The sequence below is a fragment of the Acanthisitta chloris genome, unplaced genomic scaffold (genome assembly GCF_000695815.1).
Source record: "Acanthisitta chloris isolate BGI_N310 unplaced genomic scaffold, ASM69581v1 scaffold22005, whole genome shotgun sequence".
NCBI classification, from domain to species: domain Eukaryota; kingdom Metazoa; phylum Chordata; class Aves; order Passeriformes; family Acanthisittidae; genus Acanthisitta; species Acanthisitta chloris.
The window spans coordinates 61,664-77,321 of NW_008672503.1; the positions used below are offsets into that span (position 1 = coordinate 61,664).

The window sequence follows — 15,658 nt, forward strand, 5'->3', positions numbered from 1 at the left end:
GGGCTGGCTCTACAGCAATCGCTGTAGATATTCCTGACTAACAGGACATGAGGGCTAATCTCACCTTATAGGCAGCAAGAATGTAAATATATTTCACAGCCAACAAATTCCTAAACCTTAAGAGATAAAATGCACAAAATGCCCTAAGACCCAGTTTAGCTAGGAAAGGACTTATGAACTTTAAAGATTTTGCTAGAAGAACAATACTCTGTACCCCAGCAATGCTTTTGGAGCTCTAAGGATGTCTATTTATCATGGACTGTGCATGTTCCCTTGAAGTAGTTACCATGAGAACACAGCAAACAGGATTTGAATGTAAATTGCCATCTAAAGATGGGGTGTTTTTTTTTTTTTTTAGTTAAAGAAGAAAACTTCCAGAGCTTGATGAAGTACACACTTTTTCTGCGCACACATTTGCATGACAATGTGCACAATTCAAATGCTTGGTAGAGTGCACAAGAAGGAAGATAAGCCAAGTTTTTGCTCAGTATTTCTAAAAAGCAAATACTTCAGACTTGGGATCAGTAGTTGCAGTTCCATGAATGCCCATCCATGTCACACAATCACATATAAAGGGATTCATAAACCACAAAAATCCATAAAGTGGCACAACATGCAGAGTTACTGTAGTGCCTGAAGTGGGCTGAAGGCAGTAAGACACTGCTGCTGACAGATCAATTGCTGCAGCAGTCAAAAATCTTTATCACTGCTAGATATTACACTGAACGACACAGCAAGTGTTGCACATTAAAAGTACCCTACTCCCAGGTATTTCATTCTTCCCCAGAATTGTTATGGTACTTCGCTATTTGGGGCACTTCTTCCCAAGTCCCTCCCAAAGCAGCGTTTGCTCCCCATACCTCCTCCCATCCTGCTCACAAAAGCATACTGCCACGATTTACTATCCAAGAACCAAAAAATTACTCCTACCACGTGTAGACAGAATCCTACCAAATGATCTTTCTGGGAGACTTGGTAACTGTGCACGTACGTGCTGCAAATCATGCAAAAATCTGTTTGCCTGTTCTGCCTGGAGTTTGATGCAACCTTTACAGCAGAGTGTCTGCTCCCTACCCAGCAGCATCCTGTCTCAGCTCTCTATCCCCAGCCTTAAACAGATCAGTTTTAAATTCCTTAACCACAGCCACTGAAAGACAAGCCCTAATACACTTAGCAAAGGGATGCCTCCTCAGCCCTGCTTAGTAAACAACAAACCTTGATGAAGAAGAAGAACATGCCTGTCTGGGTGACTGCCTGGAGAGTGGAATGACCTACTTCAGCTCATCAAGCAGGGACACTCTGAGATCAGGACAAAGGGACAACCCCGTGGCTCCCGGGCAGCATAACCAACAGGCTGCACCAGAGGAGTGATGGGAACAATCTTTCAGAGACAACACGGAAGACAAGCACTGCTTACGTGCAGTGCAAAATATCTTGCAGGAATTACCTTGTTCTTTCAGCCAGGGTTTCAGATTCACAAGTAACATTACTGCTGGCACTCTGTGAGCAGGAGCAATTGCTTTCCTCACACCCACTCTCCTTATCACTTTTACCTAAGGAGCCTGCTAGTGCCTGACCTAATTACTCAAGTGATGTGCCAGAAAATGATGCAGCTGGGACATACTCCACAAGTCTTGATTTGAAGCTATGTAATTCTCCAAAACCCAAGGCAAGGAGATCCAGGCATATGAATTAAGCAGCGTTGGCCAGGCACAATGCCACACCTACCGACTGCGCCTTCCTGATTATGAATAATAAAGCCTTATGAACTGGTTAAAGGGCTAAGGATAAATATTTTGTATTTGGCTCCCTGCACTTGCTGACCTGTGAGATTGGGCAAACATGCTATGCTTTTGGGAAATGGCTGCTCTCCTCCCAAAGGATAAGCCTGAGCAGCAGCTCCCTAAGTCTGATCCATGCTGCTCCAGCAAGCCCAATCTGTGCCAGAGCCCATGGCTCTGCTTCTTCCAGAAGCAATGACAGCAGTAATTGGCAGCCAGAAAGCCTTCTTAAAACAAGTATTTACTAAGAACAACTGAGATTAAAGAGAGATTTTAAAAACAGGCAGTAATGATCTCTAATATGTGAGCTGTTTATACAGCTGTAAATGCATACTACTAAACCTTCACTTTCTACAGATAGCACCTTGCATACCTAGCAGCTGTACCTGGGCCATATAATCTATTCCCTTTACTTTCAAAATCTGACAGAGTAGCTGTTTAACATGATCAGGCTTTCTATTTCCTTTTTCTTATGGACAGCAAGTCAAATTTACCCTGTGATCTACTAGTTCCCAGTACCAGAGAACACTGCAGCTTTGCTGCAGAAGGGCTACCCCAGGGCTCTGCAACTGAGTAAATCATAAAGACACCTCCATTTAGGGCCTTACACTTTTTGATTTTTAACTGCTAGGCTCAGCATCTTTAAAAACTCACAAAGGCATCTGCTCCCCAGCAAGGAGACACAAAGTCTGCTGAGTGACTGAGGTTGGTGTATAAAGCATGTATGTGTTTGGTATATAGCTCCAGTACGATGTGCATAGAAGTTTGAAGCCAGACCACTTTATTAAGGATATTTTTTAAAAATAAAGACTTCCAAAAATAAAGTCATCCAGATGCTTAGCAATCCTGTTCTGAAGGTATAGTGGAACGTCCTTGAAGCTCAGTCTCCCTCCCTGAGTCTTTCAAGGTTTTCTGTCAGTGCTGTTAATGCAGCAGCACTAGACTTGCACTCTTCTTATCTCTATTTCTGCAAAAAAAATAAATAATCTCCCTACAAGGCAAACTCAATGATTCATAGAGTCAAGTCTCAATATGACAGTATTGCAATTCCAGCTTGACAACTGGTTCACATACTACATTCACTGCACTTGTACCTGCTCCATACCATGCATACAATCACCCTTGCAGATGGGGTCAAGCTGTTCTATCGCAGTTCCCTTGCACTGCATTCCTGAGCTGTTCTTCTAACCAGTGTTTAGCTTGGTATCATGCTATACTTACATTTGTAATGATTCAGAGCTATTTTAAGACCACAACCTTAATTCAGACGCCAAGCAAAATACGTTTACATCTTATTTTGTATCAGGGGACAACATACTGTTTGCTATTCTGGGACATCTCATAGCCATTAATGACCTATGCCTCAAAGCACACTGCAGGTGCCAGTAGCCATACCTTGATCCCTTCAAATGGCTCTGTCCCTAGAAGCAATGTTAATAATCTTATTGCCTTGATAATAATTTCCCTAGACTGAGTATGGAGCATGATAGCACTCTAAGCAGCAATAGACTTCACAGAATGTATTACAGACCTTTTTTCTACCAGTCTTCTTTTGAACTGCAAAGTTATTACTAGTTTCACTTTTTCTGTCGCTCCCTAAAGCCCCTACCCAGCAGCAGGTTTACAATGCAGGTTTAATTTTGTCTCATTTCTTTACCTGACCTAATTAAATTTTAAGATTAAAAATATTAATACAAAAACCTGGAGAGAAACAGAATTGCCTCTTTAGAGTTCACAAGCTCTGAAAGAGGGTGGCTTTTATCTTGCCAGTGGCAAGACGATCGCCACACCAGAGGAATGAGACAGACAATAAATGAGCAGACAGGGAGGCAAGTAGGGACCCTGCAATCCTGTTCAGGTGGCACACACCAACACAAGCTTCCTATAAAAATAATTTAAAAAATGAAATTCTTGTCTACATCAAATATTTCATGTGAACTCTAACTACGCTATAAGCTAAACTATATGATTCTAAGCCAGGATTTTGTCTATCAGGACCAAACTGGGCTTAGATCTATAACCAGAGATGTGGATGCACCTATCTACACAGAATCATAGAATCAGCCAGGTTGGAAAAGACCTCAAAGATCATCAAGTCCAACCCCATCGTGGTTACTAGACCATGGCACTAAGTGCCACATCCAGCCTCATCTTGAAAACCTCCAGGGACGGTGACAGAACAGCCACATCTGAACCCATTGAAGTCTTGAGAACGGTGTGTTACAGAAACAAGCTGTAATACCTGAGGTCTTGAGAGACCAGCACAGATGAGGCCATGCAGATGTTAGAGGTGGGGGACACTGACTATGCTTATGCCAGGGTTATGCCACTTGCTATGATTATCCCAATGTATTTTCTGAAGAAACACACTAAATGGAAAAGGGAACTTGAGAAAGCACTTGAGTCAAGCTGCCTGAGGCCGTCTGCTTCTGGGCAACAGGGGAATTTCTGCCTCTGAAAGAGCTTGAATAGGAAGTTCAGATCTTAAATTTACTCTGATCTGTCTCCTGAGTGGCACCAAGGCCTAGCAACTTTATTAATGGCAGCAAGCTAGAAGAGACATTTGGCTTATGGTAGCCATGTAGCAATGGTTGCAACTTGTTTTAAAAAGACAGGTTTTATTGTTGTTCTTTTTTGTTTGTTTGTTTGGGGTTTTTTGGTGGTGTTTGATTCTTAATTTAAGGTATGCAAAAAAAAAAAAGGAGACAGAGACCAGAAAAAGCAAAGTGACAGGGAGGAATCATTATCAAATAGAACAGGAGGCAGGAAAAGAAACATGAGACCAAGAAACAGAGAAAGATGTGTCAAAGTTCAAAAGGATGAAATGATATGTAGTTCTGCCAGCTGCAGTGAAGATAAGAGGAGCTCAGGGGAAAGATCCCTCATTAGCAGAAAACATTCATTAAGCATACCAAGTGGAAAAGTATGGCTAGTTCAGAAGAGACTAGGAACTGTGAAAACAGATACACTGATTGTTCAGGGGTCTCCCAAAGATTAATGGGTCTTCTGTCCTTCTGTCTGAGGCCTGTTCACCAAAATGTCTTGTGACAAAAGGTCACGTACTCTGTGCGCTCCCTTTAGGAAACTGCACTAATGAGTGTAGATCCTGCTTTCATATGTAAATGTTCAGTGGTTTACTGCATGTGCTGAATTGTTTTTGCTTGCCACTGCAACATATTTAAAAATTAAACTTTTGAAAAATTAAAATAATCAAATAATTACTGTAAACTATCACGTCCCTTATCCAACATGAATGCACTTTAATGTCTAGAACAGCAGAGAAAGTACTGTCTGCTGTACATTCTACTTTTTCAAGGCTTGAATTTGACTTCTATATGCTCAACCTCAATCACCTACAGAATTCAAACATGCTTCCTGAGTAAAACAGCTCGCGAGCATCACCAGCTCCTCCCCTCCAGAGTTACAGAGGATGCTCCCTGGTAGGAGGTGTGTCACTTATTTGAACCCAGTCCAGAGAGGAATGAGTAGAATGAGAGGCTTTGCTCCCAATAACACAACTTAGGCTCTCTCCTTGCTGATTTTCTCTGGTCCAGCTCTCCTTTTAATGCTGTGTATTTCAAAAAACCAAATAAAACATCCCTTTCTTCCACACCGTTTGGTATTTGGCAAGCACTGTTTAAGTACGTTTGAAGAGTGACATTTATTATTCCATATCATCATCACCGCAGATGAAAAATACAAAAATGCTCAGTGAAGACCTATACTTTCTTTTTATCCCCGTTTCTCCATTTCTGTGGCTCATCTGAATGTTTCAAGCAGTTATGTTTCTAACCAACCCTGCACAGTGAGTCACATATGTGGTAATCCCTGGTAGCCCATGTGCAGCCCATGTGTCTCTGAGCCATGCTGGTTCAGAGCTGTGCAAACTGAGTCACCTTATTTCCCTTTGGCTAACTGAAAAGAAGCAACATGTTTACCTTGATGTGCATCCACAGAATCCAGTGAAGGTACAGAGCAGCCAAATGCCATTCATGTCCCTACTTCTGTACCTGCACTGCTGCAGAAGAAGCAATACCAACATCACAAGACTGGCACTAAAAACCACTGTCTGTACAACATGGAGGGGAGGACAGATAGCAGTGTACAGCAGGCAAAACTTAAAACAGTCAATCCCCAAAATGCATTTGGATAACACTTCCCTGAGTGAAAAGTGCCACTGACAAGCATTATATACAGCTTCCCTTCTCATTTTCTATCAAGCCTTCTACTGAATCAGCTACAACAGAGAAGCCATGTGACACCCACTTTACTCTTGCTCTTAAAATAGGATTTCTTATTTGGCCATTGAATCAAGTTAAATTTACAATCAAATAAAAGCAAAATAAGAACAAACACTTTTTGTGTAAGAATTCAGTGAGATTTTATAATGTTTTGTTTTAGGGATTGTCTACAGAAACTTCCCAATCTGTTCCAGCATGCACTCCTGCAATTAGATGTGGTTTCCTGAGACCGAGACTGTCTTAAGCTCCTTCTCTTTGCACGGTTGCTAATTCTGTGAGAACTTTGTTTTAATGATAGTCAAATATATTCACAGATATAGTAACATATGCCAAGTTTGTTAGGGATAGAGTGGGAAAAGTCTGGAAGAACAACAAGAAACACAGGAGTGGGCACTCAGCATTTTCCTTGCTATGGAAATGCAACAAGTGCCTGGTTCTTACATCAACCACAGCAAATCCTTATGACTTTGTACTGTGGAGATGAGCCTTACTCAGGTGGAAAAGGACAAATAAAGAAAGTGTGTGAGCTGGTTACAGAAATTCTTCTTATACTCCAGTGGCAGTGGGTGAGCTTTCTAAGGGTCATGGGGCTTCCAGGCAGAAATGGGAGCAGAAAGCAAACAAGCTTTTCAAAACTGCCCTCCCTCCATGTTCAGAGACTTTGCTACACACAGAGGCTCACAAGCCACAGCTACCAGCCAAAGTGCCATCATCCATGTGGGTTTGGCTGCCTGGTAGCTGCACACCTCAGAGCACCAAACACTTCAAGATGCAGAAAATGGCCCTTATTTGCTTCCAGGATGTTCCCTCTGGCTAAAGTGCTCAAAATATGCATGTTATTTGACACATCACAAGTGGCTGTGCAAAAGTAGAGGTAATATTAGCAACTGAAAACATGTTAAGTCAAGGATGTACTGTCCAGATAACAGAAAACCCTGCAATGAAATCTGCAGGTTTGATTTGCTAGAGTTAGCCAGATATACCAGAAAACTGTAACATGTAAATATGGACTTACAGCAAAGTCACCAATTTCTGAGTTGCCATGTGAAAGCCATAAATTAGATTCATTAACACCCCTGCCTGTTGCATGTTTGACACAAGCAGATCACAGTTGAATAACAGTCTAAAGCCACAAACAGATGTGCAAAACCACAGAATACCAGAACCAAGGTAACAATATTAATTCCAACGACTACTGTACTATTACTGCTTTGTTTCAGGAGAGCCCTCCAACATACTTAGATAAGTCTTGACATTGCCTTTTATTATCTGTAACTCAAAAGACAAATCGATATTGTCTTAGTCTCCAAGCCTGCATTAAAACCAAAATTCTGTAACAGAACAAAACAGCCAGCATGTATGTGTCTTCATAAATTGAAAGGCTAAGAGTCTGATGACAGATTGTCAGTCATTCACACCAGTTTTGCTGTATGCACATGAATCACTGGCTCCACTGATTTAAAACAAACTTCGTGAGTTTGAGACTTTCTTCCCAAAAAGGCTCTCATAGAGTTATCACATGAGCAGTGCAGCCTTCTACCTTCCTTTTATAATAATTCTTAAAGCCAGTCATTTATCTGACTTGTGAGCAATGACTATTAAAAAGGTGCCCAAAGACATGGGCCACATGCAAAAAAAAAAAAGTCAATCACAAGCCTTTCCCAGTGCCTTCCCCTTGCAGAGCCTTCTACAAAGTCAGTGAATAATGCCACCCTCCGCTTCACAAAGTGATAAATAACCAGACAGGCAGCAAAAGATTAGGCCTGTGATGTATAGAAAAGATGGACATGATTTTAAGTCTTACCTTCTGCACATTGGGTTTGATGCACCGAACAAAGAAAGGATTTGAAGAACTCAGCATCGCCATTAAAGAATGGAGTGATTCCTAGAACACAGGTAGAAAGAAGACAGCACTTCACAAGCTGACTTTTTGTATGAGCAACATACCCAGGGCAAGAGTTCTTGCAGCTCAGCAGTGAGACAGCATCTAACTGCAACACCTAGTGGTACACACCAGGAATCACTGCACCATGTAAACTCTCGCTTTGAAACATACAGGATCAATATGTGCATGTTCGTTTCTTCCACTGGCTCTTCTGATCAAAACTGTCGTCACTGTTTCACAGTGAACCAGAATCACAGATTGATACAAAGAAATCCATTCATAAGAAAACACCAAATTGGAAAGGTGCTGTTTGAGGGATCTTTCAAATGACTGCTTAAGACTTAGGATCCACATTCCCAAACTGTAAGCTTCAGCAAGTCAAAAGAATAAGAGGTCTAAGGTAAAACCCACAAATTCCCCTCCCCTGATTTCCTCTTTCCATTTCAACCACCCCATGCCCACTCACTTTCCATTTTCCCCTGAAGAAAACAGGATTTTTTCCTGGTTTTAGAACTCTGAATGATCCAATACACATTAGACTATCAGTTGTCTGAACCTCAGCCTGGAGATAACAATCACAAAAATCCCTCAGTCCTTTTAGAATTATTACTTTAATTACACATCCGCTCCTTTCCTGCCTGAGCCATCATTCCACCTCTTATTCCAACTTGCCTCATTCTATAACATTAAGTATAACGAACCATTTCAAACTGAAGTCTTGCATTTACTTTGCAGATAGAAATGACTGTACAGGAGGGGAGTCCAGGCTCTGTAGAGCCCAGAAAGTTAACAGTGGCAATGTTTCACTTCTCAAAAGTGGCACTGCGTGACAGGCAGCAGAGAGAATACAGAGCAGACTGACAAGGAGACAGAAAATCCACCTTTTAAAGGAGCAACACTGTGTGTCCTGCCATATACCTCGGAGCAAAACTGCCAATGTCAGTCTGTTATAACAAATTCTTGCTTTAATCTGCAGACCAGGGGCTTACTTGATGATTAAACATGCAGTGATAAAGGCAACAGGCAGAGTTGTGGCTGTGCACAGGAGCTGGTGCAGAGCAAAGAAAGCAATGGGTGAAATGACATCAAAGTTCTTGGTTCATGTGCCTTTGCCAGACTAGGGACCAGGAGTCAGGGGCCTCAAACATTAAACAGCCAGAAGATACAAAGACAAATATTTTTGTGTAAAGACAAATATTTACAGCTTTAAAAAGGCTTAATCTGTATCAAACTTGTGTGAACACTACATCTATGGACAACTAAGCCAGCTCCTACTTAAAGAGATTGGAAAAGTTGGTCAGTCTAAACAAAAATTATTGAAGCTATTTTCACCTTCACCTGAGGTACAGATAGCCAGATTCTGCACAGTGCTGCATGCCACTAAGTCACTGTCAGGTGACAAGCTAATCTGAAGTTTGCTCTGCTCTAATCAACAGGCTGAAACAGATGGTATCTAACCTTAGCTATTCTGTGCGCACCTCCAGGCCTGCATTAGCAGGTCATCAAATTAAAAGAAGAGTCAACCAACCTATCATGAGAATAAAACTGTGATAGCAAAGTCCTTCAGTTGAAATAAAATGGACGAATCCCTGTAAGGCTTTAACACATGTGAAAAACACCCAACCTGATTCTGTGGGGAAGGCATGTGGTGAAGGCCAACCTCTTGTAAAGCAGTCCAGCTGGTTAATGGTCAGTTACTGCAGCTTTAGATAAGAGGCAATTATGTTTTGATTTCATGTTTTATCACCCTTATGTTGTCCAGGGCCCCTGATGGAGATCAGAAGGAACACTACATTTTGTTCTACCTTGCAAAGTGGATGCAAAAGTATGGTCAATTTTTGTACCATAACATCTTAAAGGTCTACTGTGCATATGTACAAATGACTAACTGGAAACAGTACATTCTGCTATCCCAGAGAACTAGTGAACAATACCATCTCACCACAAGAAGTGGGTACAGTCTGAGATGAGTTATGGTAGCACAAAGCAAGCTGTCCAGGAAATACAACATCAGTGTTTTTAAATAAAAGGCACTGTGTGTGACCCAGCATACACTCCTTGCTGTTCTGTCCAACACTTAGCAACAGTCTATTAGGATAAAATCTGCCCTTAAGGGGGTTGAGTCTGCTCTTAAAAAAAAAAGAAGTGAATGAACTCTGCAAATGTATATTAATTCAAACAAAATGAAAAACAACTAATCCAGACTTGTACTCATGCAATTTAGAAAAGGTTTTGTGCCAATCTTTCCCTTTTAAATAATCTGCAGGTAGGCTTTATGCTAGATTTCAGTTTGGTACCAGTTTTGATGGTAGGGCTATAAAGCCTCATAAAAAGGTGTTTAACACAAATGCTTTCCAAACTTTAAGTTAATGCAAGGCAGCACCTTAAAGAGGTATTTATTCAGCACTTATTTTTCTTAGCATATAGGCAGTGCTGTAAAGCTTTGTGTGAATTTGTGGTTGGATTTAGATTATAAAGAAAAATCAGGACAAGAGGGACCAGTTTCATAGATGAGCTTTAAAGTAATGATAAATAAGCAAGAGAAAAGCAACAGAAGTTTTGTGTGGATGGTGTGATGCAAAGGTTAGTGTCTACTTGAAGCTAGCTAGTATGGCTGATTAGCAAGGGCAGTTTCATAGAAGAGACAGCAATGTTTTCATGCTCAAGCTTTGCCTGTTTTAATCTGCAACTGTTTTTTACTGACCAGGGTTTATCTATCACTGATTAGCTACAGAGCAGAGATGACAAATTAACTAACCTTGAACTGGAGACTGACAGTGGGTTTTCGGTGCTTGCTTCCACATTTAAGAGTGTCTTGATTGTTGCGACTTGAAACATGTTCAAATAGATCATAGATGAAATCAAGACTGAAATAGGAAAGAAAAAGAATATTTCTGAAGTTATCTTAACAGACTATGAGGCTCACCACTGTGGAATGCAAAGAAAGCACCATAAAACAACCCCCTGCTTTTTACTCCACTCACTCAACCAAAACTCCAGCTGACTGTAATTGGAATTGTACCTGAACAAAGGCCAAAAAACAAGACTTCCAGCTTGTTTAGGCCATAACACAGAATATCCACCCACATAAACCTCACTTTTGGATACCACCTGTGCATGCTGTTTTCTACCCTATCAGTCAGGTATCCTCCTTTTACCATATCTACAGAAACACAGACCTCTTAACTTGAGTTCCACACAGATGTTGGTGCAAAAGCAAAACCAGGCCCAGCAGCTTTAACTCATTTATTACTTTTACTTACCTACTTCAATTGACAGATGTTATATCAGATAAGTCAAATTCTGAACAAGCAATACAGAGAGGGAAATGCTTATTAACAGTTTCTCCTGCAGAGAAGGGCTTAAGGGATTTACAGCACAGCAAGGCAGGATGACTGAATGAGATGGGCGAGGGCAGCAGCTGAGACAGAACACCCAGGCTCAGCTCTCTCCTTTCTGCCACTCCTCTGTGTGTCCTGGCATCTCAAGCAAATGCCTACGAAATGGGATGTGGTACCACTCCAGCTCACAAGGTACCACTCTGAGGACCCTAAGACTTTACATAGCAGAACGACAGGAGACATTCGGGTACCAAAGACATCCAAGCTCAGACAATCAGTAACATAAATCTTTACAGAAATTCTCCCTTTGAGGCAATTAATATGGGGCAATTTGCACTGTGGTAGGCCCCTGACACTAAGCTTTCAACCAAATGAGAGGATGCCAGAAATACAGGCAAATCTAGCTCTATGTGAAGTAAAGCCCCACACACACACTATGAGGCACCCTGGAACAGTTAAAAACCATCACTGGCTTCCAGCCCTTACTCACCATACAGTAGCAAGTGAGTTGTCTAGGAACCCCCTGGACTGAACAGTGACAGTGTAGGTAAACCTGACTTAGTGAGAACCAACAGTCAGATCTGCTTACAGACACCTCTGATATTTCTTCTACGCTCATTTCAACTCCATCAAGGTCTGATGCTACACAACATCTAACATATTCAAACCCCAGCAGAATTAGGTGATAAATCCTCGCAGTTATTTACTAAAACACCCCTTAATATCATGTCTTTAACAAAATCACAGAAACATACCTGCTTTCACGTAACAAGTTCAGGAGATCATCTCTGAAAGTATCTCTGTTCTTCTCCAAGATCCCCCGAACATCATACTGGACCTAGCAGATAACAGAGCTGGTTCAAACAACAAGCCAAACAGTCAGGCACCTCTCACAAGAGCAGTACTGTAAAAAGTGCTGAGGGAACAGAGTGTTTTAGTTAATTTTGAGCAGCCTCGGGGTAAAATTAAGCTAATTAAAATTCTGCTTGGAATAATTTCAGCAAATAAAGAAATTACCTCCCCAGCGTAGTGCTTCACTCCAAAGTTGTGAATGGCAACTCTTGGTTTTACATAAAAAGGATTGTTCTAATTGGAGGGGGAAAAAAAAAAGATAAAAATATTTAAGGGTGGGTGTCAGGGAATGAAATGATACAAAGGGTCACATTATCCTCTCAACCCAGACCTAAACAAACCATTGTCTTCTAGTGAACTCCCTGAAAGATTATTGCTCCAAAACTAAACAAGTAACTTATAATGATAATAGGATTTGTTAGTCTGGGCTGCTTCAAATGCAGTAATAACAGATTTATAGTATATAAAAAGGCATTATACTAAACCTAAACCCATCTGGCAGAACCATCTCTTAAAGGCACTGGAAGAGAAGGCTCTGTCTTAAACTGGCAGTTATAAAGATTGGTGGATATGCTTGTATTCCATAAACTCTCAAAAAGAATTCTAGGATCACAAATAAAGGTAACACTAATCTGGACAGAAGAAACAGCAACCTTTCAGTAAATGACATCAAGGTGAATACTTCATTAAATCAAGGGAAATTGAAGATCTAAACAATCTGAGCTACTACAGGATGGCAGTGCTCTAATTAAGAGTAGAATTTGACTTGTTTACCACTACAGAAACCTTTAACTGGACAGTAACAAGGATATGTTCTTCCAGGTAACCAGCTCAGTCCTGACAGCAAATTACATGGATTGTCATGGAAGTAGGATCACATCCGAAAAAGCCTCTACAACTGTGCACCCACATATTTGAACTGTGAATTTCCACAGAAACAAAGAGACTCTCCATAATTTGCAGAGAAAACATAAGGAAAACATAACATACAGCATGTTGGGCATTCAACTTCTCCAGTAATGTAGAGTCGGTAGCTTGAGGAAAATGGCTCTCCTCATTGATGAGTGCCAGTAGTCCCAGTTTCTAGAACAGCAAGAAGAAGCAGAAGATGAATTAGTGTGCAGATGGGCACAGATGTTGTTCCCAGTTTGGAAAAACCACAAAGATCTTGAAACTGCTGTGTGCAGAGTGGCACAAAACCTCTCAAACACAACTAAAACCCCATTCTTGTCGATGTTTAAAAATAGAGCATATAATCAATGGGTAAAATAAAGAAAAAGAAGCTACTGGAAGAATCAACAGTTGTGATGTAGGCAGTTTTTAGATGCAGACAATGACATTGCCCCAGAATATATTCCCAGCCTCCAAGATCTCCAGTGATCACGAGTCTGAGGAGTTTGTGTAAACAGCCTATCAAAAATTCTACTTAATTGTTGAACCAATGCAAACTTTTAGCACCCACAGTGCCCAGGGGCAGAACAAAAGATATACAGTTTAACTACGTGCTGCATGAAACACAACCTCCCTTTGCTTTGCATATGCCTCCATGCAATTTCCTTTGATGTTCCCCACTTCTCATACTAGAAGAGATGGTAAACAAAGCAAGCTACCCTGCAGCTAATTAATGTGTCCAGTGAGCTTCAGGCTGATATACAGCCTCTCAGAAAAACACGGTTCTCCAGGTGCACATTTTAATAAGACACTTCCCATGGGCCCAGAGCAGCTCCTAACAAACCACTATGGCCTGACTGCAGTCACATCCTGCCAGCTGGATCCCTTGCCCACTGCCATTCATTTCTGTGGTCATCTCAACTCTTGCAGCCACACACTCTGCTATGGACATACACTCACACAGCCCACCTGCACTGATGGCAGAAGTGAACATGGATCAAACGATACATAACTTTGGTTTCTCATCAAGCTGGAGGTAAAATTTCTATGCAGTGAATTTAGACCTCATCTGTCCCTCACTGCTCATGTTTGTACCAATAACTCTGCAAAACGTCATGTTCTTTAACAGGTTTCTTCAGTACAAATCAAAACACAAAAAAAATTATGGATGAAGGCAAAATTGGCAGACCACTAATGAAGACTACCCACATCACATGAAAAGCCAAGACCAGAACAAGACACTGTCATTCCTTCTGCTCCCTCTTTCTAATCTTTCTAATCAGATCCAAACATTGCTTTTGCATATAACCATACACTGTTCATAGTTACTACAAGAAAAAATACATATATTGAGCTTACAATATAATCCATAATATAGCCATATAAGAAAATTATCTGATTAAAAGTTCAGTATGTAAACATGCAAGACCCACCATTCTCTTCACTTGTTCCTTGTGTTGGCAGGTATTTTATAGACATTACCTCAGAACAAAAACTAAAAATAGGTAACAGCATCAAATTCTTTATTACCTTTTCAATAAGATCCAAGCACTCTCCATTGTCTGTCCAGTCAATATCCTCCCAAATTAGTCCTTCCCTAAGGAAAATAAAAAGGGTCTTTTTATTGACAACTATGATGACATTATTTTAATTGTAGAAATAGAAGGAGCTGGTGTATTTATCTCGTAAATTACAACAGAATCAGCTTGCTTTTAAAAAATACACAGCTCCAGACAGAGATTTTCAAAGGAAACTAAGGTAGTTGGGAAACAAGATTTCAAGTGAATACTGATATTTTCAAAATTCTTCCAAATTTCATCTCTGTCTCTTACCTGCTGTATTCCAGTTGCTCCAGGGAGAAGATGTGCTTGTTGAAATACTCCTGAAGCTTCTCGTTTGCATAGTTAATATTGAACTGCTCAAAATGGTTTACCTAAAGAGACAAGAAATTTCTCAAAAATGCATACACCTTAAGTATTTCACTTTGCAGGCAAAGAACTGGTTGAAGTCATAACACGTTTAATAATAAATTTGCAGTGAAGATGACAAAGATATGTAGAACAATGAAGCACAAATATCAGACAATCCATTTAAACAAACTTTTGAAACCTACCTCAAAGTTTTCAAATCCAAATATGTCCAAAATTCCAATAGACTTGAAGTCTTCCTTGCTCCTGATTCTGCTGTTGATTTTCTTAATGACCCAAGCAAAACACTGAGAATAAAGTGCCATAGCCATAGAATCTCTGCTGTCTATTGCCTGCATTAAAGAAAGAATACATCAATCATCCTTGTGACTTTGCTGGTCAGTGTCCTTAGCACAGCATAAAGCAATGTAAAATCCAAGATTGGTGTTCCTATGTAGCTTAACAGCAATTGGATTTACACTTACAAGGCACCACGATTTGAGCTTCAATAGTTTAAAGTTAAAACAGCTGTACACCTATGTGGCTTTAAAATTATATTCCAAGGCTTAAGCATTCAAAAACTAGAAAATTATAAACTTAAGGTATGGAGAAAGGAAAGAAAAGGGTAGGAAATAACACCTTACAATTACCCTTTTCTAGAAGTAAGCACAATGCTATGTATACCTATTTCTAATCCTCTTCTTGTAAATAATAACAGTCTTTCTTGCTGAAAGTTTTCAAAAACATCCACCTGACACAA

The 15,658-nt window shown here is 40.4% G+C and overlaps 1 protein-coding gene across 1 annotated transcript in view; it reads right to left on the minus strand.

Annotated features, from left to right (window-relative positions):
- The window catches only part of LOC103802104 (unconventional myosin-X-like), a 126,392-nt gene that overhangs the window by 46,729 nt on the left and 64,005 nt on the right, over window positions 1–15,658 (minus strand). The window contains 8 exon segments of the mRNA XM_009074557.1: window positions 7,827–7,907; window positions 10,666–10,774; window positions 12,004–12,086; window positions 12,266–12,334; window positions 13,091–13,183; window positions 14,522–14,588; window positions 14,824–14,924; window positions 15,105–15,251. Of these exon segments, the coding sequence (XP_009072805.1) occupies window positions 7,827–7,907; window positions 10,666–10,774; window positions 12,004–12,086; window positions 12,266–12,334; window positions 13,091–13,183; window positions 14,522–14,588; window positions 14,824–14,924; window positions 15,105–15,251 (750 nt within the window).